Genomic DNA, 24,507 nt, shown 5'->3' with positions numbered 1-24,507 from the left:
TTATTGAAAAAAAAAAAAAAATGGCCCCCCAAAAATATGAGAAATTGCACAATCTGACATTTACCGTGTGGTTAAAAAAATCTCATTTCATTACATAAATGACCCAAAAATATTTAATGTCAACAAGTTTTGGAATATTTTCTAATATATATTATAATGTATATTACACATATATTTTTAAATATATTAGCTCTCAATATGTGAAATCGCAATCATTAATACCATTACTTTCTCAGATAAATTTGGGGCTTTGATTAGACTACATAATAAATATTTTAACATTATATATTCAGGTAACTTTTTATGTATTATTATATTTTATATTACAGTTATTTTTCATTACTTCAACCATCATGATTTCTCAGATGAATCTGGGCTGTGATTAGACTAAATAATAAATGTTTTATCATTATATATTCAGATACCTTTTTATATTATTTTTTTATATATATTATATTTAATATATAACATATTTTAATTAAATTAAATCTCAGTCATTAATTCAATCATCATAATTTCTCAGATAAATCTGGGGCTGACCCCTAGCATTTTCCAAGCAGATCCTAAATCTATTCTTGGTTGTTGAAGAGACCATTACAAAAAACACAATCATGGACTGTTTCATATGAGAAACATACATTCTGCATAATCTCTCTGTCTCCGGTCTGATCGCTGCATGGGATGGAACAACCACTTTAAAACCAAAGAGGAGAGATCAGACACAACATATTTGCTGTCTTCTATTAAGGTTTTCCTTTCTCAACCAGTTCACCCAGGGTTCGTTTTTATTTTTTTATTAACTACATACAATTAACTACAATATATTGGGATATTGACAATTTTACTGATCCATTTTTGACTCCGATTTTAAAACACCATATGTACAGTAACCTATGACCTTTATCCAAGCATCCGAGAGCTTGGATGCTTAATCTTTACCCAGACCTTTGACCCTGCTTTCTCTTTGTCAAACCCCCCTCTTACACTTTCTCTTGCTCTATTACCCCACCCCACCTTCTAAGTTGACCCTGGTGGTGATTTATGCAGCTCACAGATGCACAGCTGCGGCAGGTCCCCATGCTGACCGAAGAGTCGTATTTACCGTAACTAATACATCCCAGATCTCAAAAACACATGGAGACAGAATGAGAGAGATTTGTATAAAAGAATAAAAAAAAATCAATGGAAAGCATTTAGATTCTGTTTTTCAAAGAAATTACAAACCAACTTAACAATGACAAAAGGACCACATTGAGAAATAGAGGAGTTAAATTATGTAAAGAGATCATCAGTAAGTTTTATCTGAATATGAATTGATGTTTACTTTCATTTGACTGATTGATTTGAAGCTCTGCCTAAATCCCCTGAGCTCTGAACTGTTCTTCCAGCTATTGTTCTGGATACAAACCCAGAAAAGCACTAAGTCACTATAAATGCTCTATAAGAGCAATTGGGCAGTTTCAAAAATAGGACAATGTTTAAAATTAGTTTTTAAATAAAGTAATATAAAATTAAATTATGAAAATTGCTACATTCTTTATTTCTTTCACATTACAGAAGCTGAATCATCCACAGCTAAGCTATTATATATATATATATATATATATATATATATAGCCTAAATGTTAAACGTCCAACCAAGCACTGAATTTTGTCTCATCATCATCATTCAGTTTTTCTATAATGTAAATATGAAAACGTTTGGTTAACAGATTTGTTGAAGAAATAGAATTTAAAATTTAAAGAAAAAAACTTTCAAACTAAAACATCCACAAAAGTGCTTGTTTTTTTCATTTGCCATCCACGCATATCTGACAGAGGACATTTGAAATTTGAAAAAATATATTTATTTCACCATGGTGTTTACACAATTTGTGTATAAAATGTATCAATTCTCTTTAACCAAAAAGAAAACGAAAAAGAAAAAAATATATTTTATGCACTGCATTTTAAATGTTCATATCTCTATACAAAGCACACAGAGAAAAAGTACAAAAACTCAGAATGAACTCTTGTTTGAATGGCGAGTCTTCCGAATATCTCCGTCGCGAGGAGTCTTGCTCACCTCTCGCGCTCCCTGAGTTGCGGTTTCATCTCACGCGCTGCTGCTGCTGCTGCTGCTGCTGCTACCGGCGCGTCAAGCGCACCGAAGTGATTCCCCGCATACGGATACAGTCAGTCCCGTCCTTTATCTGCGAGAGCACACACAAACAAAACAAAAGGTTATTAATTTCATACAAATATATGATCTAGGCTATGATCTGTATTTTTATTTGTTTATTTATTTTTTATTTTTTGCTTTGATCTGTATATATATTTTTTTTATTTATGTATTTATTTTTGCTTTATTCGAGATTTTAGTCATGCCTTCTGAATGCTGGGAAACAACTCACGTACAGTTTACGCCTTGATAAAGACATTTAATGTTTGACAGGGAAAGAGTAAACTATTGTGAGGAAATATAGTTAGGAAATGTAACACTTTTTAAATTATCACCTGGCACAAAAAGGTGTGTCCAAATATATTATCAATCGCCTATTAGAAGGGACCAAATATTAAAGTTAAAAAAGCTGTCACTGAATACATTATGGGCATAGTTACCACTAATAACATAAGGACTTCTATTATTTTTGTAACGTAAATGTGTTTTCCTTTCGTTTTAAACTCTCGAGTCTAATTTATGTGTGCTTTATTCTCAAAATTGCTCTCGTTAACAGCCCGTATTAGCACCATCTCAAGGGTCCTTCACACTTTCTGAGGTGCGTGGATCTGCACATCCCGTCCATTTGCCATTCATAAACGTTTACTATTATAAAGATAAGTGTTCATTAATACTATTATTGTAGACACTCTCTATATCAAAATGCATTATTCTCACGTGTCCATCCATTTGAATTCTCTTACCCCTTTTCTCTGGCTGCTGAGGCAGAAAGTACATATGGTGCGCGGCTGCTTCCCTCCGCTGTCCCCCTGCGCGCTGTAAACCGCGCTCACGCACGGCTGCGCGTCCTCTCCTCCGTCCCCTATCAGGAGCACATTGGCCAGATGTGAGATGTAACTGGAGGCTAGGCGCAGAGTCTCAATCTTTGACAGCTTTCTGTCCACCGGCTCGGTGGGAATAAGAGTCCGTAACGCCGTGAACGCAGTGTTGACACTCTGTGTCCTGTCGCGTTCCCGCGCGTTCGCTGTGTTCCGTTGCTTTACTATAACCACACTGCTCACCGTGGAGTTGCGTGACATCCGCCGCCGCTTCTCCGCACTGGGACAGCAGCCGTAGCTCAGCTCCGAGCTGCCGTCGCTCTCGCTGCGGTTTTCCTCATCCTCAGACATCATAGCAACATCCGGGTACGCTAGATGAGTCGCCATGGGCCGCAGCATAGCAAATGCCATCACTAAAAATGATTTGGCCCGATGAAACCGAGAGGGAAGTATCCAAAGTATCCAAAATGAAACGATGGCTTGTTGTCAAGCACTAGCCACGGAAACACTGCATCGCCAAACCCTGATGTGTGTTTCTCTGACGTGTTTCAGCAGTTGATCAATCTCATCACATGTTAAAGATCCTCTTGATGTGCGCCCTAGTCATTCCATGCGCGAGCAGCTAAAGCAGGAGCAACGCGCGCGGTTTTATAGGATCAGGGAGGAGCAGTCACTGATATGCAAATAACCAAAGCTACAGTCTCATAGATGAGCTAAATCATATTTGAGCACAAAATACCTATTTTTAATACTTCATAGTTTTGCTAACAAATTCAAATCCATTCAGGGATAAAGAAAAACATTAAGAACAAACAGAAAAATAAAGTTGCATTCACCGAAACGTATGTTTTTGGACAGGTATAGGCCTAGCATGCATGGCTGTGCTATTCTTATAACATGCACTCTCAGAAAAAAAAAAATGGTACAAAAGCTGTTTCTGGTTGGCATCTTTTTAAAGGGTACATATTGGATTGGTACCTTAAAGGCACACATTAGTTCCTATAGTGTGCATATTAGTACCTAAAAGTTACAAAAGTGTACCTTTTGAAAAGGTACCGCACAAGTGACAGCTTTTGCACCTTTTTTTGATAGTGTGTAAATACACTGAGATGCGTTTCAGTTCAATACGATGATATTGCATTCTGTCCCATCACTGTATGGTACTGCCACAGTAATGTAAGGCTAAGGGTGTTTTATGTTTTTATAGATGTATAGATTTATAATTTATAATATTTATCTAATATTTATAATTTGTAGTATTATAAAATCTTATATGATTGATTTCATTAAATTAGTTTATTATTCCTGGTGTTATATTATTGTTGTTGATGAAATATTGCAGTTGTGTTTCGTCAGTGTTTCTTGTTGCAAGATTATTTCCCTTTCCGGTTTTAATCATTTTAAAAACTTATTTTGGTTTTTATTTGGGCATCTTTTGTCTCTGTCAGATGTACTGTAAAAATAAACCCACTAAAATTGAAAACTTCAATTTTAAATTAGGCCATTATTATTTTTATTATTATGCAATGTGGAAACGAAGAAAAAATTGACTTTTTTAAATAAAAGAGCTCGTGCAGTAATATGACCCTTCACTGGGAAAAACAGAAGCTGCACCTGCAAGTAACGCTCGGCCGGTGATTATCCTCTGAATTTACTGCTTTTATTGCGCGGCCATTTGACAGCGAGGCGTTTAAAACAACACCGAGCCAATAATGAACGCTGGCAAACGCATTGTAATGCTGCACAGATAAAGATGTTTATTTACAGAAGCACTTTCCTAAGTGGCTTATTCGAAAAACAAATAAAAAAAAGAATTCGAATCGAATGTCATATATTCATTGGTGAATCGAGGTTTTCAAGTGGACCTGCACTAGAGAGTATAGCTATTATTTATTTTTAAATACGGCCCTTTTACTCGCAGTCACATTGGGCATTACTGATTTTGTGAAGTGAGATTTTAAGTCCCGCTGCGTTTTGTTTTCATTCAGTGGCTCAAAGAGCATGAGGCCACAGTAAAGAACAGGGGTCTCTCTCTCAACCTTTTTCTTACCTTCTTTTTGGCTTTTTTTTTTCTTCTCTCATACACCCATGTCTGTTTTTTTTTGTCAACTTTTTTTTTTTTTAATAGCCTATACAGACAGTCAAGATTTGTTCACTTTCATTCTTATTTCCTACATTTGATTCCTCTGCTTCACATTCACACAGTTGTTTTCACTTTCCTTTCTGTCATAATTCATGACTGGCCTTGTCATATAAGCATAACTTGTCTCACGATCATGATCTCTGTTTCAGTGCATTCAGTGCAAAGGAATGCAAGACCTTAAATCAACCATATAGGCTTAAGTGACCAAACTCACAAACCTGTGACCTCTCATCTTTGACCTCAGCTTATGTGCTCAAGCAATGTGGTCATCCTCATTTGGTCCAATAATTGCTCAGTTGCAATATGCATAACTACATGCTTTATTGAAACAAAGACTTTTTATGGAAATGTATATTTCTGGGCATTTTGACATGCATTTCAACTGAATCTTCAGAAACTCTCCTTGTTTTGATGTCACCTAACAACAGCTAAAAGCACAGTTTTACTCCAGCTTTAACTCACACGTTATACCATTAGCAGGATAACAAGATTAAATTCACATAATTGTGTTTGTTGAACTCTCAACTGTTTGGTTTGTAGCCAAGGGGCAGAAGTTCTGCTGGAGTCTATGAGCTTCTGCTTGGGGCTGAGCTCACGCAGTGATGGTTTGTTTGTAGCCAGAAGCGGGTGTTGGGTAAATAAACATGAGGCAGATGTTAAGAATGATCTAAGAAAGAGAGAGTGAGACAGTGGCAAATGGTTTCCAGACCCTCTTTCTCTGTCTCATTTATTTTCTCTTTGCTTCCATGGCCCGTAATATGTCACTTGGAGCAGCTTTCACAAACATGTCAGTGTCACTTAAACCCAGGACTTTCTGTCCCCTCAGCTGCACCAACAACCCCCTCCCAATATCTACGACACCTACGACATTTTCAAAACACCTGCATGCTGTTTTTACAAGCCTGTGGTGGGCAATAATCAATAAAGATATGCTGATCCATACAATCTCCAATTTAAATGTTCAAAACAATCACCAATTAAAGATTTATTAGTCTCAGTTAATAGTAATTTCTTCATATATATATATTTTAAATTTTTTTTTTTTAGGTAACTGCGTTAACTTATGTTAACAAATTTAATGTGCCATCAATTCTTTGCTAATTATGTATTTATCATGCAATGACAGACTCAGTGTTCTCATATGAATTGGATGGGACAAGTCAGTGAGCGAAGACTGCAGCTGAATACACAGATTTAGAGGGCCAACAACATCATATCAGAGAGAAAAAGAGAGACTTGCTTAGAAGGAAGGAGAGAGGGACTGTGTAGGTTGTAGGGTTCATACATTTGAGTGAGAAGAGCAGGTGTGTGTGTGTTATGGGAAGAGGGGGTAGACTACGCTATAAGAACTTTCCCTCTATAATGCAACACACAATCTATGGTATTATGTTAAAGAAATATTTGAGGTTCAAGTTAATCTATCAACGGCACTTGTGGTGTAATGGTGATTACCAGAAAAATAATTTAGACTTGTGTCTTGTTTTCTTTAAACATAAAATAAAGAAGTAAATGGCGCCAATTTTTGGAGCATTTAAAAGCAGAAAGTTGTAGCTTAGAATTGTATAAAAGCACTTACATTAAAGGAGTAGTTTATCCAAAAATGAAAATTTGCTGAAAATCGACTCACACTCAGGCCATCCAAGAGATGAGTTTGTTTTTTAATCAAAAGAGATATGGAGAAATTTAGCTTTACATCACTTGCTCACCAATGAAACGGGTGCCGTCAAAATGAGCTGATAAAAACAATAATTTGCAAGTAATTGACACAACTCCAGTTCATCAGTTAATGTTTTGTGAAGTGAAAAGTGTTTGTAGTAAACAAATCCATCAAGGCTTTTAATTTTTAAACTTTTAGAATTCCAGTCCATAATCCACAATACGCTTCCTCCAAAGAAAAAGTCCATGCCCTGTTGATTTATTATCAGAACACACCAACATATTTGCTTGTTTTGTGCTGATTTTGCTTGAAAATGGTGCTTGCTCAGTGCATACTTCCCTCTTGATTTAGAGGAGTGTTTTTTACTGGAGAAAGCAATATTATGGATAGAGGACTCCGATTTTAGCCGTAAGCAATGGTTTGAAGTTAAAAATGTCTTAATGTTTATTACAAACATGCAGCTTTTCACTTCTGGAGTTGTGTTGATTACTTGTGGATTATTGTGATGTAATGGTTTTATCAGCTGTTTGAACTCTCAATCCAACGGCACCCATTCACTGCAGAGGATCCACTGGTCAGCAAGTGATGTAATGCTAAATTTCTCCAAATCTGTTCTGTTGAAGAAGCAATCTTGGATGGCCTGTGGGAGAGTACATTTTCATTTTGGGGAGAACTATTCCTTTAATTAATCTTTTATAACTTGTTATAACTTCTGTATAATTTGAGCTATAAAGCTGCTCTCATCATTTTACAGTGGTTTTATGGTTACATTACAACAGAAATGTAGTATTAAAAATAATTTTACCCAAAAAAGTACAATTAAAATCATGTACATGCATATTGTTTAGGTGGCTATGCTACTGAAACTGAATATGTTACTGTTGATGGATTGGCAATAGTTACTTCCATTGTTAGTGCCTCACTTTAACCAGATGTTTGTATTTTTTAAGGAAGAAACAGATCAAAATGTATTTTTGTGGTAATCAGCATTATTCCACAAATGCTGTCAGCTGAGCTCATCCGTAATATTCCTTTAATACGCTGCTGTCACAGAGAAATACACATTTGGACATTATTCTAAGCCATAAATATGTTTATAGCATGCCTACTGAGGATGTAGTGCACATAAGGATGAGTGGACATTAGAATGAGTGTATCATTGTATATAATGCTGTATTGTCATGCAGTACATCAGCTGTATGACTATAGGGTCAGTGTCTAATAACTCATATTGTGGCCACATGTGATGGAGGTGTGTGTGTGAAAGAGAAGAGGAAAACGTGTTTTCAGGACTGCTAATTCTTCACAGCATTTGCAAGGCTAATGTACATCCATCCAGAGGGGATGAGAAGTCCATTATTCATTTGCATGTAACTCCACAAATATGCTGAAATGGTTTGTTAAATTTACATGTGTGAGTGTGCAAGTATATGTCATTATTTTGTCATCATGTAACCCCTCCTGCACTGCAGCGTCAGCAGGGGATTCATACAGCGCACAGAGCCACAGTGTGAAATCAGACACTATTCAGGGAAATGTTGACTGACCCCTGCAGGTAAGGGTCAATGGTAGGATCCTGCCTAAATCTGTACAGGAAAAGGAAGTCTATTCATGTCCTATTGCTCCATAACTCTTGGACTCTGACATACAAAACAAGACCATACAGCAGGAACACCAACACACACTTAACAGGCACTTCAAAACAGAGAACACAGTAAGTCTACATCAATGTTCTGGTGTCTGATGATACAGTATTCAAACACACATTTAAGGATGGAAAATCTTTATTTTCTTTTAAATTGTACTAACTGCACATCTGTTAATGCTAAATCCAGCTGGTTCTGGAAAATGAAACCGAAAGCTCAACTGCACCAAGCTCTGAAATATAAGGCCGAGCATGTTGTAAGCAGGTTTCACTAGTTTTGTCAATTAGAAATTAACTACAGATGTGAAAGGTTTTATTGTCATATGCTGTTCTATATAAATTGTTCAAAAAAGTTCCTGAGTCAATTCAATGGGAAATTTACATCAGAACAATTCATTCTGCTTGTATTTCATGATTTCAATCATCTGTGAAAAATATGAAAAATTAAAGGGACCAATAAAAACAAAAAGGTAATCCTTTGAGGTAAGGATATGAAAAATTAACAGAAAAAACTATTTTGAGGTAAAAAGTAAAATTTCATACCTAGATTGTGATTCAATAATGGATGTTAAATGACCAAACTGGTATCATGAAATTCTGTTATTGAACTTATTGTCTTATTGTGAACGATTCATCCATGTATGTATTTCATTTTAAATTTTGACCTTGTAATTTTTATTAAAAATGTTATAACTCGATCTTCTGATGAAACAACATACTTTCTTACAATCAACTGCAAGTTTACATTCAGATCTGCCTCCATCCAAACAATCAATGAATTGAATTGAAATTTGTAAATTATTAGATAAATATTATTATCAAAGTTTGTTACAAGCAAATTACATTTTCAGCAATATATATATATATATGGTCATTTGTGCATAAATATAACAATTTCTACAAAATATAATTTATAACCTTAACAAGAGGAAGGAAGATCTGCATCCAGGTCAAATGCATCTTGTGCCCTTCATGATCCTCAGACAGCTTGGATTTGTCCGAGAGAGATGATTTCTCATGCCTGTCAAAAGCAGAGTAGTAGAATTACACCGGTTCATAGCAGGTGCTTGTGAGGCACAAATATTCATGAGATTTTCAAACACATACTTATGTGTTAATGTTGCCTCAAGCACCCGTTTCTTCTCCCACCATCTGTCATTCTTTGTCTTTCTCCTCCTAGTTAGGAAGAAGAATTTTTGGGATGTAGGAGACATTCTTACAGCTTCCTTTATTTCCCCAAAAAGCAGCAAGTGCAGCCCACACTTCCCAAATTGGGTGTGTGTCTGTCTCTCTTTCTTTGCGTCTCCTCAATCAGGGGTTTTGTGTGTCAGGAGACTTCTAAGGATAAATTTTTTCCAGACCGTGTGGAAGCCACAGGAACTCTTCTCACACGCGACCATTCTTTTGCCAGAAATTTACAGTCGGGCAGGTTTGTTCCGCCGAGGCCCGGGGCCCCCTCTTCACTTCCTGAGGGGTCCCAAAGGGAGGCCAAGATCAGGGCCAGCACCCCAGGGACTCGTATATCGCCAATGGAGAAACTCTTATCTTCCAGCAGAGATCTACAATGTAGTAATCGCCAATCACAGGCCTGTACCTTCCTCCACGATCAAAGGATGCGGCTGTGACATGATTCCTGCAATCAGCAGCTGCTGGTGTCCAGCTAAACTCTGTTTCTATGAAGATCCCAAGGTAAGACCACATTTCTTAAAGGGACAGTTCTCCCAAAAATGAAAACTCGGTTATTATGTACTCACCCTTATGTCGTTGTATGACTTTCTTTCTTTTGTGCACCTTGAAGAATATTTTAAGTGTGTTTGTCCAAGCAATACAACAAGCTTTTGTAAAAACAATTCTGAGTGTTTGGGTGCACTTTAAAGGGGTCATGAACTGAGAAATCAAAATCCCCTTGATCTTTTGACATATAAAAGGTCATTGTACTTTTAAAACATCCTGTAAGTTTCAGAACTCAAAACTTTCTAGTCAAAAAAACAGCTTATATTGAAGCCAATCTGCCAAAACGACAGGTTGTGGAATGTGCCACTTTATGACATAATAGTGTGGCTAAACACCACCTCCACAAAAAAAAATCATCAACACTGCTTCTACATCATTGCCTGTTTAGCCCCACCCACCGATTCGCGCATGTAGTGTAAATAACGAAAGTGGCAAACACAGGTCTATGTAGAAACCAAATGATAAAGATAGCTCCAAAGACAAGACTAAAAGACGATGCTGTGCCAACTATATTGGATTCGACAGTAATGTCGCACCACACAAGTGCGAGTAACTGTTTTTATTTTGTGGTCACTATTGCTTTGTCTGTTATTACAGATTGTTTGATATGTACTGTGTATTTATGTGTTTTAACCTAAATCACATGTAGCTGTCAAACATACACAACTGTTAGCCATTCATTGCAGTGGGTGTTTACTTCCGAGTCTACAATCCGCTACACCTGTTCAAACGGAGCGTTCTGATGAGGGGTCAAAACAGGACAGAAAATAGTCTATTACTTCTAAATTATGATGTTTTTTGATGTAAAAATCTTGATAACATTATAAGTGGACCTCAGAGAACAGTACAAAATAATAAAAAACAAAGGCAGGTCATGACCCCTTTAAAACCTTGGAGCTGCTGACATTTGCAACGGATTTTATTTGTCTATTGAAGTCATACCATACAAACTGTTGCAAAGTTCAGAAATACACAATAAAATTCTCATAAAATTCCTACAAATCCCCAAAAAATTGTCGTCATTTTTATTGTAGTATTATTGACTGAGTCGCCTGCAGTGTTAGCTGTCAGAGAATCAGGGTTTCAAAAGCTTCCGTCATTGTCCTTGTAGAATATGAGAGGCCTTTTGCTATGGATATTAGGCCAAGGTCAAAGGGAAGTGAAGTGCCGTTACAAGGAAGAAATCCGAGGTGCTTGTCCTCTGATCTCCTCTAGACAACAGCTTAGAGCAGAAATGTCTATAAGAAGTTTTCATGTCAGATTCAGCGGTTCCACTATATTTCTTCTATATCAGTCTGTGAGCCTCAATCCATCTATATATAGCAGTGTAATAAAACTGAGCTGCTGTATTCATTCTTTTCCTTCACTCCAGCCTGCTGAGGAGAAGAATGCTGGCCAGTTCTCATGACACATGACCCCCAACATGTCCTGCCATTATGGATGAGCTTAAGAGAATGTCCTACATTTCTCATGCCCCTCCACTGGCACATAAAAATAATTTATAAAAAAAAAAATGCTGTGAATTTAGCTTATCTAAAAATACACAAAGCACATAGTTTGCAGTGATTATTAAAATGTGATGATTAAGATGTGCAGCTTTTAATATCCAAAGCAGATCTGGACACAATACAGGAGTAAGATCTTTATGAATTTGACTGTGCCAGTCCACCCGAGAGACTCAATCTCAAAGCTTGTGGTTCAGACAGAGCAAAACCAAGTCCAATGGTCTCCAGACCAGCACATGCCTGTGGTCATCTTGTGGATGCTCATGTTGTGGTTTGGCATAGAAATTTGAAGAGACGTAATTAAAAAAATCATCAAAGGTCAGAGAAGCCTGAGCATCAAATGGAAACATACAATACAAATCATCCGTTTTTACCATTGCAGCATCTATTATTATTGTTGTTTTATTTTATGTTTTTTTATTTTAACAAACCAAATGCATTTATGAAATATAATAAAGTACAACCTTTTAACTGTTTTTTTTTCCCCTCTAATAAAATCGTAGAAATGAATTAGCATTTCAGTTTGGCCTACAAATACCACTGGACACAATCTCATACTCTACTCAAACTCTCAAAGACTTCCCAAAGTGAACTACAGGAGTCCATGATGAGCTGATGAAAAGCTAAAACTAATAATAAAAAAAAAAGTAAAATTAACATAAATAATCTTAAAATAATAACAATAAAAACAATCATTAAAAAACACTTAAAAAATACTAAATGTTTTATTTGTTTATCTACATGTCATATTAACCAATAACAGAACAAATGTGTTGTTTCATTCAATATCAACTTAATATCTAATTGGTTAATTAAAGTTAATATTTTAGGTCAAACTAAAGGATTTGGGCTGACGAAAATGGTTGGGAATCACTGCTTTAATCAATCAGTTCTGTAATGCTGCCATCTCGTGGTCAGACTATGAACTGACAGATGGAAAGAGATCTGTTTAGTCATCGTGACTTCAACCACACAGTGACCAAGTAAAAATTATGTTGAGCAAAAAGAATATAAATATGTCAGGTTACAGTTGTTTTGAATGAGTCAAAGCTCTGATTCATAAGAATGAAACACCTTTAAACGATACATTCAGAGAAGAGGAACTGACCCGAAATTAATTTTGCTCTCTGATTAGAAACTTGTGTGAATATTTCCTTAATTTGAGCTGTTCTCAAGGCACATCAAAGTGCCATTTTCAAAATAAAAAGTTTACATTCTTTATCAGTGTCATAAGAAACGTCTCTTAAGTGTGTTGAATCACAGTAGTTTCGGCGTAGAAGCTCCCAGGTAAGTGCGCAAGTCTGCGATGTTAGATTTGATTATCTTGGCTGGTATGGATTTCATCTTTAACCTCTGATAGGCAGCAAATCGATGACATCCTCCAAAAGAGTAGTAGTAATTACCCCCCTTTTCTCCAGTGATCCAAAGCACGTCTATGGGAGGCACAACGGAGATATCTGCGCCCTCCTGGAAAAACAACGCAGAAGTTATGCAGTGAGCTCAGATATAATGGCACACTGAATACGCATATTTAAACGTTAAATGGAGTCAATAGTCTGAATTAACTGTTACCTGTATACTGCTCATGAGGCTTTGGACCTTCTGGTCATCTAGAACAGGCGGAATGGGTCGTATAATAACATCCATTGGGATGCTATGAATGTCCTGGATGTTGTCTGAATGGATGGAGCGGTTTTCTCTGCTTAAACTGCCCATGTTTCGCGTGAAAATCCCGAGTGGATTCACTCTTGCGGTCCCAACGTGCTTTCGGAAAACACCGCTCAGACTTTGAAACATCACTAGAAGCGTTCTTCTTCTTCTTCTTCTTCTGATGTTTATGGGCGGTTTTGGCAAACCAACTTAAAGGTGCATTACCGCCACCTACTGATCTGGAGTGTGGAGTGAACAGATTTGGTAGAGAGAAGGATATAAAAAAATAAAATATAATAATTTATATATATACCCAGTGTTGGGGAAAGTTATTAAAAGTAATGCATTACAATATTGAGTTACTCCCTAAAAAAGTAACTAAATACGTTACGTAGTTACTTTTTATGGAAAGTAATGCTTTACATTACTTTTGCGTTACTTTTTAGATATGAGCAGGGCTTGATTGTTTTTAATATAAATGTAACCACTATATTCAAATTATGAAGTCTGAAAAGAGTTTCATATATTTCATTAACTATGTCTTGCCTACCCCGGGATGAAAATGACTGTAACGATAATAACACTGAACTTGAATCTGAGCACAGAATAACTTTGTTTAGTTTAACTTGTTCTACCCAGTGCAGAGCTGCTGCAATTGCTATTAACTCAACTGTATAAACTGCCAGGTGATCTGATGTTCTCCTATTGACAGATACTTGTAAAGATGGAATGGTAGAAGTGTTCTTCTTCTTCTTCTTTAGGTTTTAACGGCAGCTTGCATCCTAGAAGTTGCATTACTGCCATCTTCTGGAATTACTCCTACACCGATTAAAACATCAAATCCTCGTCATCAGTCTTGTATTTTTAAGGAAGCAGAACAAATATTTCCTTCGTTGACTTTTTCTGCCACATTCTAATATGTCCTTTAGTCCATGTCCAGTTAGTCCTACACTTTCCATTTCTTTTATCATAATCTTTCTCTCAGTTTCATATTTCCTACACAGTAATCACACTATCAACTGTTTCCAAGGTTTGACACTGATCACAGAATCCATTTGGATGCTTCCCTATAATATGGAGTGTGCTATGTAATTTACTGTGTCCTATTCTTAGTTTGTTTATTACTGTTTCCTCTCTCCTATTTCCCCCCTTGCTTTCCACAATACCAACTCTTTTTTTAAACAAGTATAGATGTCTTCCTTTTGTTTCTTGATCCCATTGCATCTGCCATTCCTTAATAACTCTTTCCCAAACAATAGGCTACTCCCCTTCTGATCTCGACAGCTGTCTATGGTTACTTTTTAATCTGTCAACTCTCTCATTTCCCATTATTCCTCTATGTGCAGGAATCCACATTAATACAGCCTCTGCGGCGTTCTGCTTTATTCTCAAGTAAGTAACCATAATTTCATAGAGCAGCTCTTGATGGTTTCTGACCATACCTTACTTAAAGGGTTACTCCACCCCAAAATGAAAATTTTGTCATTAATCACTTACCCCCCATGTCGTTCCAAACCCAAAAGCTTCGTTCATCTTCGGAACACAATTTAAGATATTTTGGATGAAAACCGGGAGGCTTGACTGTCCCATTGACTGCCAAGTAAATAACACTGTCAAGGCCCAGAAAAGTATGAAAGACATCGTCAAAATAGTCCATCTGCCATCAGTGGTTCAATCTGAATTTTATGACGTGACAAGAATAGATTTTGTACACAAAGAAAACAAAAATAACGATTTTATTCAACAATTCGTCTCCTCCGCATCACCGTAGTGCCATTTTGGAGAATATCCACTGAACGTAAACTGCATATGCTGTTCTACTTGTCTGTGTCAGCCACACCACACGGATACGTTTTCTACATTTATTTATGCTTTGATTTGAACTAAAACAGTGTATCCGTGTGGTGCAGCTGACATAGAACAGCATACGCAGGTTGCGTTCAGTGGATATTCTCCAAAATGGCACTACGGTGATGTGGAGGAGACGAATTGTTGAATAAAATCGTTATTTTTGTTTTCTTTGCGTACAAAAAGTATTCTCGTCGCTTCTTCTTCATTCTTCATACTTTTCTGGGCCTTGACAGTGTTATTTACTTGGCAGTCAATGGGACAGTCACAAGCCTCCCGGTTTTCATCCAAAATATCTTAAATTGTGTTCCGAAGACGAACGAAGCTTTTGGGTTTGGAACGACATGGGGGGTAAGTGATTAATGACAAAATTTTCATTTTGGGGTGGAGTAACCCTTTAATAACGCTACACAAGGCAGACACTGAGTCACTTCAAATAAGAGTTTTGTTCACTTTATTTTGTTCAACCCATTCTAAAGCAATTAAAATGGCATACAACTCAACAGTATACACACTTAAATAGTCTGAGGTCCGCATCTCACACATTTGGCTGGGAATTACTACTGCAGCTCCTGAGTGTCCTGTAATTGGGTCTTTTGATCCATCTTTACTAGAAGTGGTTTAACCAGACAGCAGGGAAGTACTGTCTGCGCATGCGCGACTCGCGAGTAACTGCTTCTTGAAGCTTCAAAACCTTTGCGAATCATTTGTTTCGAAACAGTGGTTCGGAGCGCGTATCAAAAGGCTCGTTCGAGATGCATCGGCGCTGCGCAGACCGATCGGTGTATGACATCAAGTACCGCGAGAGCAATTCAAAAGCAGAGTCGTCTGCTCTCCAATCACTCTCGCGGTACTTTGATTACGCCGAAAACAAACAAAACAAACTCTGCAAATGAATAATAATTATTTTAAAAAACATATTATAGACACTTCACATTTAATGGTATTTTATTATTTAATGTAGGCCTATTATACTTTCAATAAAACAGTTGCAATGGTTTTGTGAAATGTTATTTGTAAAATGTTTTTTTATGCATATTTTGGCCTGAGTTTTTGTTGTATTTACACAGTTTGGACCAGCAGGCGTCACCAGGGTGTGGTGTTTCGAGCACTTCCTGAATCATTTTGCAAAGCAATTAGTTCAATTGATTGAGCAAGATAAGCCCCTGTTATAAACCTCTGTCTGTGCAAGATAATTAAAACCTAATAGTAAATGTATATATTTTGTAATAATAATAATAATGTCTTTCTTTCTTCAGTCGCAAAGAAATTAAGGTTTTTGAGGAAAAGATTCCAGGATTTTTTTTCCATATAATGGACTTCAATGGTGGCCAACGGGCTGAAGGTCCAAATTGCAGTTTCAATGCAGCTTCAAAGAGCTCTATGCGATCCCAGCCGAGGAATAAGGGTCTTATCTAGCGAAACGATCGGTCATTTTCTTAAAATAAATAAATAAATAAACATTTATATACTTTTTAACCACAAATGCTAGTCTTGAATCAGCTTGACTTCAGGCATTCATGTTGGAAAGGTCACGTGGAAGTAGGCGGAAGTACCGACCCAGTGTTTACAAAGCGAATGTGCACAGAAAGTAAAAAGCCCTTTACAAAAAAAAAAAAGGCAAAACACCTTTGTCGGGCGATTTTGAAGTTGGTGGAGAAAATGAGATTGAGTTTTTCGCCCTACCCTAAAATCAGTCACGAAACGTGCGGTCTTTATGAGTTTGAGTCACTGAATCATTCACTCAAATGATTCATTCAAAATACACTGATTCAATTTACTGGTTCAAAACAGTAAAACAATGACTGTGTGATTCAACGGTCTAGCTTTGCCTCTTTATTTTCGTCGGTGCGGCTACAGGACAAAGTAAGCGGCGATATTGTGTCTAAAATGTAAATTGCTTAATGTAATTTGTTTATTGAAGTTGTTGTATAAAATCAATATCATAATTGAATAACACGGCTGTGATTACTGCAGCACTCTTGCTCGTGTAGTATTGCTTAAATATGTTATAGATACAGTTAAAAATAAATGTTAGAGAATGAGCTCTCTGTCGTCAAACATACACAAACTCCTCACAAACTTATTTTTAGTTATAACAAAACGCTAATTGCTGCATATAACTGGCACAACAATGTATATTGGGTATACTGGACATTAGTACTTTGCACATTGCATGTGAGACCTGTTTTTATTCTGATTGTTTTTTATTTTAATTTTTTTGATAACATAATTCAAAATCTGCATATTTCTCTCTTTTTATCAGCAATGTAAAGATATTTCAAGTAACAACAACAAAAACATCTTTTCATACCTCTCACCTAGTGTCTGATGTCTGAATCCATTTTCTGCTGTTTCTGATTTTGTTTCTTGGCCAAAAAAGTCTTCCCAGAAATGATCAATCATTTGGTAAAAGCTAGCCTGACAACTTAACTATTGCCATATATCAAGAAAATCTACAACAAATTTGCCTCTGCAGTACACTGGACATTTGGCATGATGAGGAATGAGATCTGTCTACAGTAGTTGAGATTTTTTTGGAGCTAGGCTCACTCTGTCTCTCACTGTGGATCATTAATCGAAAGGAAAATGAACATTTGGATCTCTAAATGCTGTGAACTGATTCTTCTGACAGGAGCAGAAGGGACGTTTGGACCTACTGCCAGCAGGCTGTAACAGACAGATGGGTTTTCACACAAACAACAGAAAACATCAAGAGCAGTGAAGCTGGCACACACAGAAGAAGAAGCAGCAAAGGGGAGAAAGTTTGGATAATGAGGCACTGCTAGCAGGAGATGATAATTCACTTTGTGCTGTGAGAAGACAAACTGTCCACTCTGTGTAGAGTTCAACTCCATAGCTGCAAAGCCATATGGTGGGTTCACTAATAAAATTTAGTGAAATGTCTTAATTGTACTATGAGCACCATAAGGTGTATATAAATATGTATAGTGGTTTAAAGGAAATAACAATTAAATAAATAAATAAAAAATCACAGTGAAATGGAAGCAGCGACAGATATTTTCTTTTGTATTGCAGATGAAGCAGATTATTGAAAAAGAAAAATACTTGTAGGGCAGAGACTTGGTTTTATTCTTCAGTTACTGATTGGATGGCGGCAGATCTGAAAGTGAGCTTGCAGTAAATATTTACATGGGCAGAGTTTAAGGAATGAATTGTTCACAAAAGGATCGATAACTAGCATTTGTAAAATAGATTTATTTCATGCCACCAAATTGTTGGTCACTTGACAATCTTGTTATCGCAAATAAATCTCATTGGCTCTATTTTTAATTTTTACAAGAACCTTCAGTAGAGACTAATATTGTTACTCTCGATTGTAGGATATTCTGTACACAAAGTATGATCTGACTGAAGTGAAATATAATAACCAGCAGATGGCGGGCAAGCGTCAGAATCCTGTTGATATCAGAACCACACATCAATGAAGTTTTGCAAGCAAAGGACAATACCAAGTAAGTACTGACATCCAAATATGCAGCACAAGTCATTATCAGTCAATAACAAAAATAATGTGGTGATACCATGTGATGGCATCAGATATTGATGCTGTGGTACTATCATACACCATGACATTTATATGGCACATGCACAGAAAATGACGGCATTGCCGTAAAACTGTCCAAAAAAAAAAAGCAGCTAGTAAATGGGCACTCAAAAAATACATTTGTTGTAGTTTCCATGCTCCACTATATGATGACTTCTGCTTCTGAGAACCCCAGAAATGTGAAAATAGTACAGGAGAGATGTTTTTTGGCAACAGACTGGTGTAGTTACAATATCTCACCACCAAAGACCGGGACCAAGAAAGACCATAACCCTTTGATGGAACACTTTACTAATAAGTTGTTTCAAATAACTCTTGTAACATGAGAAGTGTTGGGAGGCCTCTGGGAGCAGGATTGAGAAACACTGCAGTATCATTCTGTTGGTCAACTTCCACATCAACAAGTGAGGGTGAGTCAGGGGAGCTCTTATCTCTTAAAGTGTAATTAGTAACTACTGTAGCTTACTAAATGCATCCATGCCCAGAGCACATGCATACACAGTTTTGCATATACTGTTGACACCACATGGATTTCATCTTATGAAGGCACTCGAAAACTGGGATTTTCTTTTTACACTGTTCTATTTTCTTGTTTTAGGATCAATGATAGCAAATTAAACCTCAGCGTCATGTGCCGGTAAAGGGTAAAGCTCAGTAGGACAGCGTGTTATCAGGGCTCTTCACTGAGAGTTGAGTGGTTTAGGGTTGCATGTTCAATATTGCAGATGATGGTGTTTAATAATTAATTCTTATGAAATCTAATGGCAGCATCACCACACTGAGACTTCAGTTACACTGACCTCTTTATTCACAGTGATATTCACTACTAAACCTGGAGCAATGTTATATTCTTTCAAAAGGAAACCATGTTAATATGTACAAAATATAGGTCTCTGACTATGTTTAAAATGTATGTGTCGTGTAATGAGTGAAATTATTATTATGTAGGTTTTACATAGCGTTACAGTTTAAAAATTAAATCTAATTCAATTCAAATCTACTATATGGATTCTAGTTTCTAGTACCCACAAAAACAAACTGATGTTAGTTAGTTGTATTCTTTTAAGTTGCTTAGGACTTCTTAAGGAAGAAATAAAAGGCCTAACCTAAATCAAGATGAATACAATTTTATAAAACCAATTTTATAAAACCAGTATGGCTTTGTTACGCCAATAAAATTTCAACTCTACATAAGAAATACAGTCATAAAAATGATAGAACCGTAATCAGTATTGGTCTGAACATTGGCTCAGGGTTTAAATTTATAAGTTGATATTAAGCTAAATGTTTACTAAATGTGACCATAGATTAATCATTTTGTACTAACTAACAACTGTAACAGTTTGTAACCAAGCATTTGATATTGTCAGGGACCAAATCAGTCATCGAAAAACAAATTGATCACCCACTATTCTGACTGTTTTTTTATCCATTAGTGTTTATGGAAGTTATGGCTCTGCCTGTACATGAAAGTAGTAAACCAAGAGCCAAACTTATACTGTATTTACATTTTTAGAAGCACCAGTTAATAAATATAGCAATTCAATTCAAGTTTATTTGTATAGCGTTTTTCACGGTACAAATCGTTGCAAAGCAACTTTACAGCAAATTAAGTTTCTACAATATTTAGTGGTAGCTTATCAGTGGTGACTGTCAGTTAATGTACATATGGCAGAAATGTACAGAAAAATCAATTAAAGACGTAATCAAACAGACGATGAACACTATTAACAGCAATTATTATATGATGCAATCAAACTTATAGCAAAATGTGGTAGTTCTGTATGTTGTTTCAGGGTTGGCATCATCTGAGGTCCTCTGAGGGGTTGGCATCATCTCTTCTCAGGTGTTCTGGATCCAGACTGAAGCTTGTGTAAATCCTAGTTACCACGGGATGTCAATCCCATGGCAAAAACAGAGAAACAAATAGAGACATAATTAGCGTAGCTGCTGTTCCAACTTCCAACCAAGCAAAATGTATTTGTTTAACCCAAAACATTTGATCAGCATTTGATCAGATATAACTGCAGTACAAGATTATGAGATGCATTTGCAAATTGTAATCCAAGAGATTCTGTGTACTGTCTTTTGGTCCAATAAGTAATATCTCTGTCTTATCCGAATTTAATGTCATCTATTAAATCAATCGGTCAGGCAGAAACCAAAGCCGAACTAAAACACTGTAGCTTGCACTCATGTGTGACTGCACCATAAGGACTGCCCTAATTTCATTGTACTTGTATAGTGACAATTAAGAATCTTGAATCTTGTAGGACAGTTAAGGACATAATGGTCAATCGTGTTTCCGGTTTCTTGGACATCAGTCCTCCTCTGTCCTGATGACAGTCTCTTTCCCTCAGCATCAGTAATCAGTCTCATTCAGCTCTGAGTGCTGCATCTTGGTAAGACCAGAGTGTAACATAAAATCAATGTTTCATTAACATTTAATGGCTTGGACTGGCTTAAGAGCACCAGGACAAATGCATGTGCACCAGGTTTCAGAGTAGCTGCTGACTTGATTACAGTTTAGATGTTCTTCTGGTGATAGTTATAGTACTGATGCTTGTAAGCAAGGCTGATCCCAAATCAGCAGCGCCATCGCTGAGATGGGTAGTCATTGTCAGGGAGGAACACAGGAAGAAGTCGATCATTCATTCTGATTTGTGACTGTAGTCTTGTGTTTGTGATCAGAATTTATGTCCGCCCTACAATAAGAAGTACAGACTACAAGCCGGAACATACAGTTCTACTAATGCAGGGGTTTTATCCCATGAGTGGGATCTCTTAAAGCATCTATATACACTTTCAGTGTACGTTCTCATGTTTTGTATTTGAGAGAAAGCAAAACATTTAGTCAATAAAAAAGAGGCAACAGACTGCTTGTGCTATTGATTTTATTGTTCATAAACATCACTATTGGCTTTACCCTTCATAACAGGCAAAATGTAATATCAGAAGTTGAAAAATCTTTATGTTTTTACACAGGGAGGCAGGAATATAGAGAGAGAAGGCAAGGGAAAAGAAGAGAGACAATCTGAAATCTCTCAAGGACCATATGGAGGGCTGTGAGTTGCCTACCATATGCTGAAGGCTTTTGTCATGGAAATAACTCTTTATTTTTTTGGCACTTCATATTATTGTTCAGCCAGGCTGGGCACTTCCACAAAAGGAAAAAAAAAAAACAGGAGAGAAAAAGAGGGACCGAGACAAAGAAATATGGGTAGATCCTGGTGAACAGAGAGAGAATGATTAGCATTGTTAATATTGCTGGTAGCTACAGCAGGTAATGAGCTAATGAAGTCCCTGATCCTGTTCAGCCTGTCCAGGGTTAAACGGCTCAGAAAAGGTAAAAGCAAAGGGATCGGCTCGCATGCGGTGTCTCATTATTGCTGAGATCTATATACACACGTATTTACACTTGTTTCAGGAAAAACAGGGGAAAAAGCTTTCACTTTCTCAGTCTCTTCAGTTGTCTCACATTTCTGAACATTTGTGGAAAAATTATTTTTTTCAAAACAAAGAGATGGTGGTAGTCCTTTGGAATAGTGTTTAAAAGAGCTCATCTACAATACACCAAGCATTGCATAATTAAAATTGACTCTGAATTCAAGCCTTATTACAATGGAAAATATCCAGATGGATATTCATAACAGATAGTCTGTTGATTCTTCACAGCTGTGGGTATGTCAAAAATATGAAGGGATGATTTAGAAATAAAAGCAGGATGAATGTCCATTAGGGTCAGAAATTAATTAGGGTTTGGAGCAAAACTGCCACAAAATGTACACCAGATATTTAAAAAGAGAGGACACAGATTTCTACACAATATATCTGTTAGATAACATTTGTGTATTTTTCATATACGCTACCATTCAAAAGTAAAACTTTTTAATGTTTTTAAAAGTCTTTTATGCTCACCAAGGCAGCATTTATTTGATCAATAATAATGTAAAAATGTTTTATTGTGAAATATTATTACATTTAAAAAACTGTTTTCAATTTAATATATGTTCAAATGTAATTTATGATGGCAAAGCTGAATTTTCAGCAGCCTTTACTCCAGTCTTCAGTGTCACTTATTATGAATGTTGAAAACAGTTAATATTGCTGCTTAATATTCTTGTGGAAATGGTGATACTTTTTTTCAGGATTCTTTGATGAATAGAAAGATTGTTTATTTGAAATAGAAATCTTTTGTAAAATTCTAAATGTCTTTTAGAATTTTTTAGAAAATTTTATGTTAACATTTTAAACTGTGATCATTCTATCAGTGATCAAGTATTTTTTTTTTTTGTAAAAATGTTCTTGAAAATCAATTCCAGAGGGTGCATTTTTAATTTTAATAGTTGTTATTATATTTCTGACTGTCCATCAGCAATGAGTGTGGAATACCATGCAGAACGCTGCTTGGACACGTTGAGACACAGTGTGCCAATGTACGAGGTCAGGAATGGGTGGAAAAGAGGTGAAGAGCAGAAGAAAAGTGGGAGGAGAAACTCATTATCTATTCCCCGCAGGTTTTGGCCCATTACTGAGATTGTGCCGTCCTTTTTACAATATGCAAAACGCTGACAGAGCCTTTGGCTGGTGCTGCTCGACCTTCTTCACAAGGTCAAACTCAGACTCAATTATGCTCTCAGACTACTGTCTGTCCACCAACACCTGTTAACCCTTTTTGGTGGAGTGGACACAGCTTCTATTCAGTTTGTCATGAGCTGCATCATATATGCTGATGCATTTTGTCCTATGCAAGGTTTCATTCCTCAAGATGGAGCTAAATTTATTATTAATATAAAATAAGCAGATTTGTTTCCTATTTTTCTGCTTCACAGGAGAGACTGCAAAGAGGCAGCTGATTTACACTTCACGTTCTGATTGCACTTCTCATCCTTTCATCTCCAAATATCCTTCAGATCTTTATTGTATAGGTGGCGGCACATTGGCACCATATGCTCAGCTATTTCCATCAATGCTGCCATTAAGCCTCTATTTTGTTTAATCTCTGTTCTGAATCCAGCACTCCTTTCACCCAAACACTGAATAATCCATCCTGATTGGCCATTCAGGGGGGTCATTATTTCTAGGTCTAGGATTTGGGACTCCTATTTCACGTCACTGACACTCTGTTATGTTCATGTCATCGTCTGGCGGCCGCAGCTTATGATGGGATTTATTTGGAGACAAATTCATGAAATATGAAATATGTCATGCTGTGGGTTAGTCTTTTTATAATTGCATTCAAAACTATTGCTGAGACATAAGACTGTGATAATAATAGTAAAAATTCTGTTAGAAAAAGGTTTATTGCTGCTGATTTTCTTATTAAAATGTCATTTAAATTTGTAAGTACAAAAAGGACAAGCATTTTAATATCTGTCGAGTTCAATTTGCACTTTTAGGGATTAATATATTGTAATGTAAAAGATTTCTCGATTACTAAATTGTTTGGCATCTGGCAATGAGATGAATTGTGATGTTACAAATGTGGGTGGAGTCACACATACACACCATATGTAGACATTCTGGATGGTCTTAGTAGGAAATGGAGTTCTAGAAACGACGAAATGGAGAGAATGACCTTTGAGATAGTAAGGAGGATTTTGTTTATTGCCCTACATTGACTGCTAACAGGACAGCTGTGATTATACAAGTTGCTGTACCTAAGAAGAATTATTGCCCATTAAACAAAGCATCATCACCTGAATTCATCTGCTTTCAAACACTGCATACCGTCCCTCTCGAAAAAGAATAAAATCCCTCTACAGCGGAATCATGCAT

General features: G+C 36.5%; 2 protein-coding genes and 1 long non-coding RNA gene across 3 annotated transcripts; 1 reads left to right on the top strand and 2 right to left on the bottom strand.

Moving 5' to 3' along the window:
• Nucleotides 1-1,938: 1,938 nt before the first annotated feature.
• Nucleotides 1,939-3,588, bottom strand: LOC107680333 (transcription factor 15). Its single transcript, XM_016476182.1, has 2 exons — nucleotides 2,905-3,588; nucleotides 1,939-2,192 (listed from the first exon to the last, which is right to left on the bottom strand). Exons 1-2 carry the CDS (start codon nucleotides 3,388-3,390, stop codon nucleotides 2,127-2,129), a joined length of 552 nt encoding a protein of 183 aa, XP_016331668.1. The 5' UTR covers nucleotides 3,391-3,588; the 3' UTR covers nucleotides 1,939-2,126.
• An 8,560-nt stretch (nucleotides 3,589-12,148) lies between these two features.
• On the bottom strand, nucleotides 12,149-13,528 carry srxn1 (sulfiredoxin 1 homolog (S. cerevisiae)). Its single transcript, XM_016476173.1, has 2 exons — nucleotides 13,236-13,528; nucleotides 12,149-13,130 (listed from the first exon to the last, which is right to left on the bottom strand). The coding sequence occupies exons 1-2, from the start codon at nucleotides 13,458-13,460 to the stop codon at nucleotides 12,921-12,923; spliced, it is 435 nt and encodes a 144-aa protein (XP_016331659.1). The 5' UTR covers nucleotides 13,461-13,528; the 3' UTR covers nucleotides 12,149-12,920.
• A 3,419-nt stretch (nucleotides 13,529-16,947) lies between these two features.
• LOC107679889 (uncharacterized) lies at nucleotides 16,948-24,469 on the top strand. Its single transcript, XR_001633093.1, has 4 exons — nucleotides 16,948-17,027; nucleotides 17,797-18,036; nucleotides 18,506-18,637; nucleotides 23,562-24,469. It is a non-coding gene; the product is annotated as an uncharacterized LOC107679889 (long non-coding RNA).
• The last annotated feature ends 38 nt before the right edge of the window (nucleotides 24,470-24,507 follow it).

The sequence above is a fragment of the Sinocyclocheilus anshuiensis genome, unplaced genomic scaffold (assembly GCF_001515605.1).
Source record: "Sinocyclocheilus anshuiensis isolate Anshui unplaced genomic scaffold, SAMN03320099.WGS_v1.1 scaffold13, whole genome shotgun sequence".
NCBI classification, from domain to species: Eukaryota; Metazoa; Chordata; class Actinopteri; order Cypriniformes; family Cyprinidae; genus Sinocyclocheilus; species Sinocyclocheilus anshuiensis.
This window is presented reverse-complemented; position numbering and strand designations above follow the sequence as displayed.

Bases quoted from the DNA above. Each gene is read 5' to 3' on its own strand.
- LOC107680333 (XM_016476182.1), bottom strand. From the start codon at position 3,390: ATGGCATTTGCTATGCTGCGGCCCATGGCGACTCATCTAGCGTACCCG. The intron at 2,193-2,904 runs GTAAGAGAATTC...GTGCTCTCGCAG, and splicing joins TCAGCAGCCAGAGAAAAGGG to ATAAAGGACGGGACTGACTG.
- srxn1 (XM_016476173.1), bottom strand. From the start codon at position 13,460: ATGTTTCAAAGTCTGAGCGGTGTTTTCCGAAAGCACGTTGGGACCGCA. The intron at 13,131-13,235 runs GTAACAGTTAAT...TTGTTTTTCCAG, and splicing joins GCCTCATGAGCAGTATACAG to GAGGGCGCAGATATCTCCGT.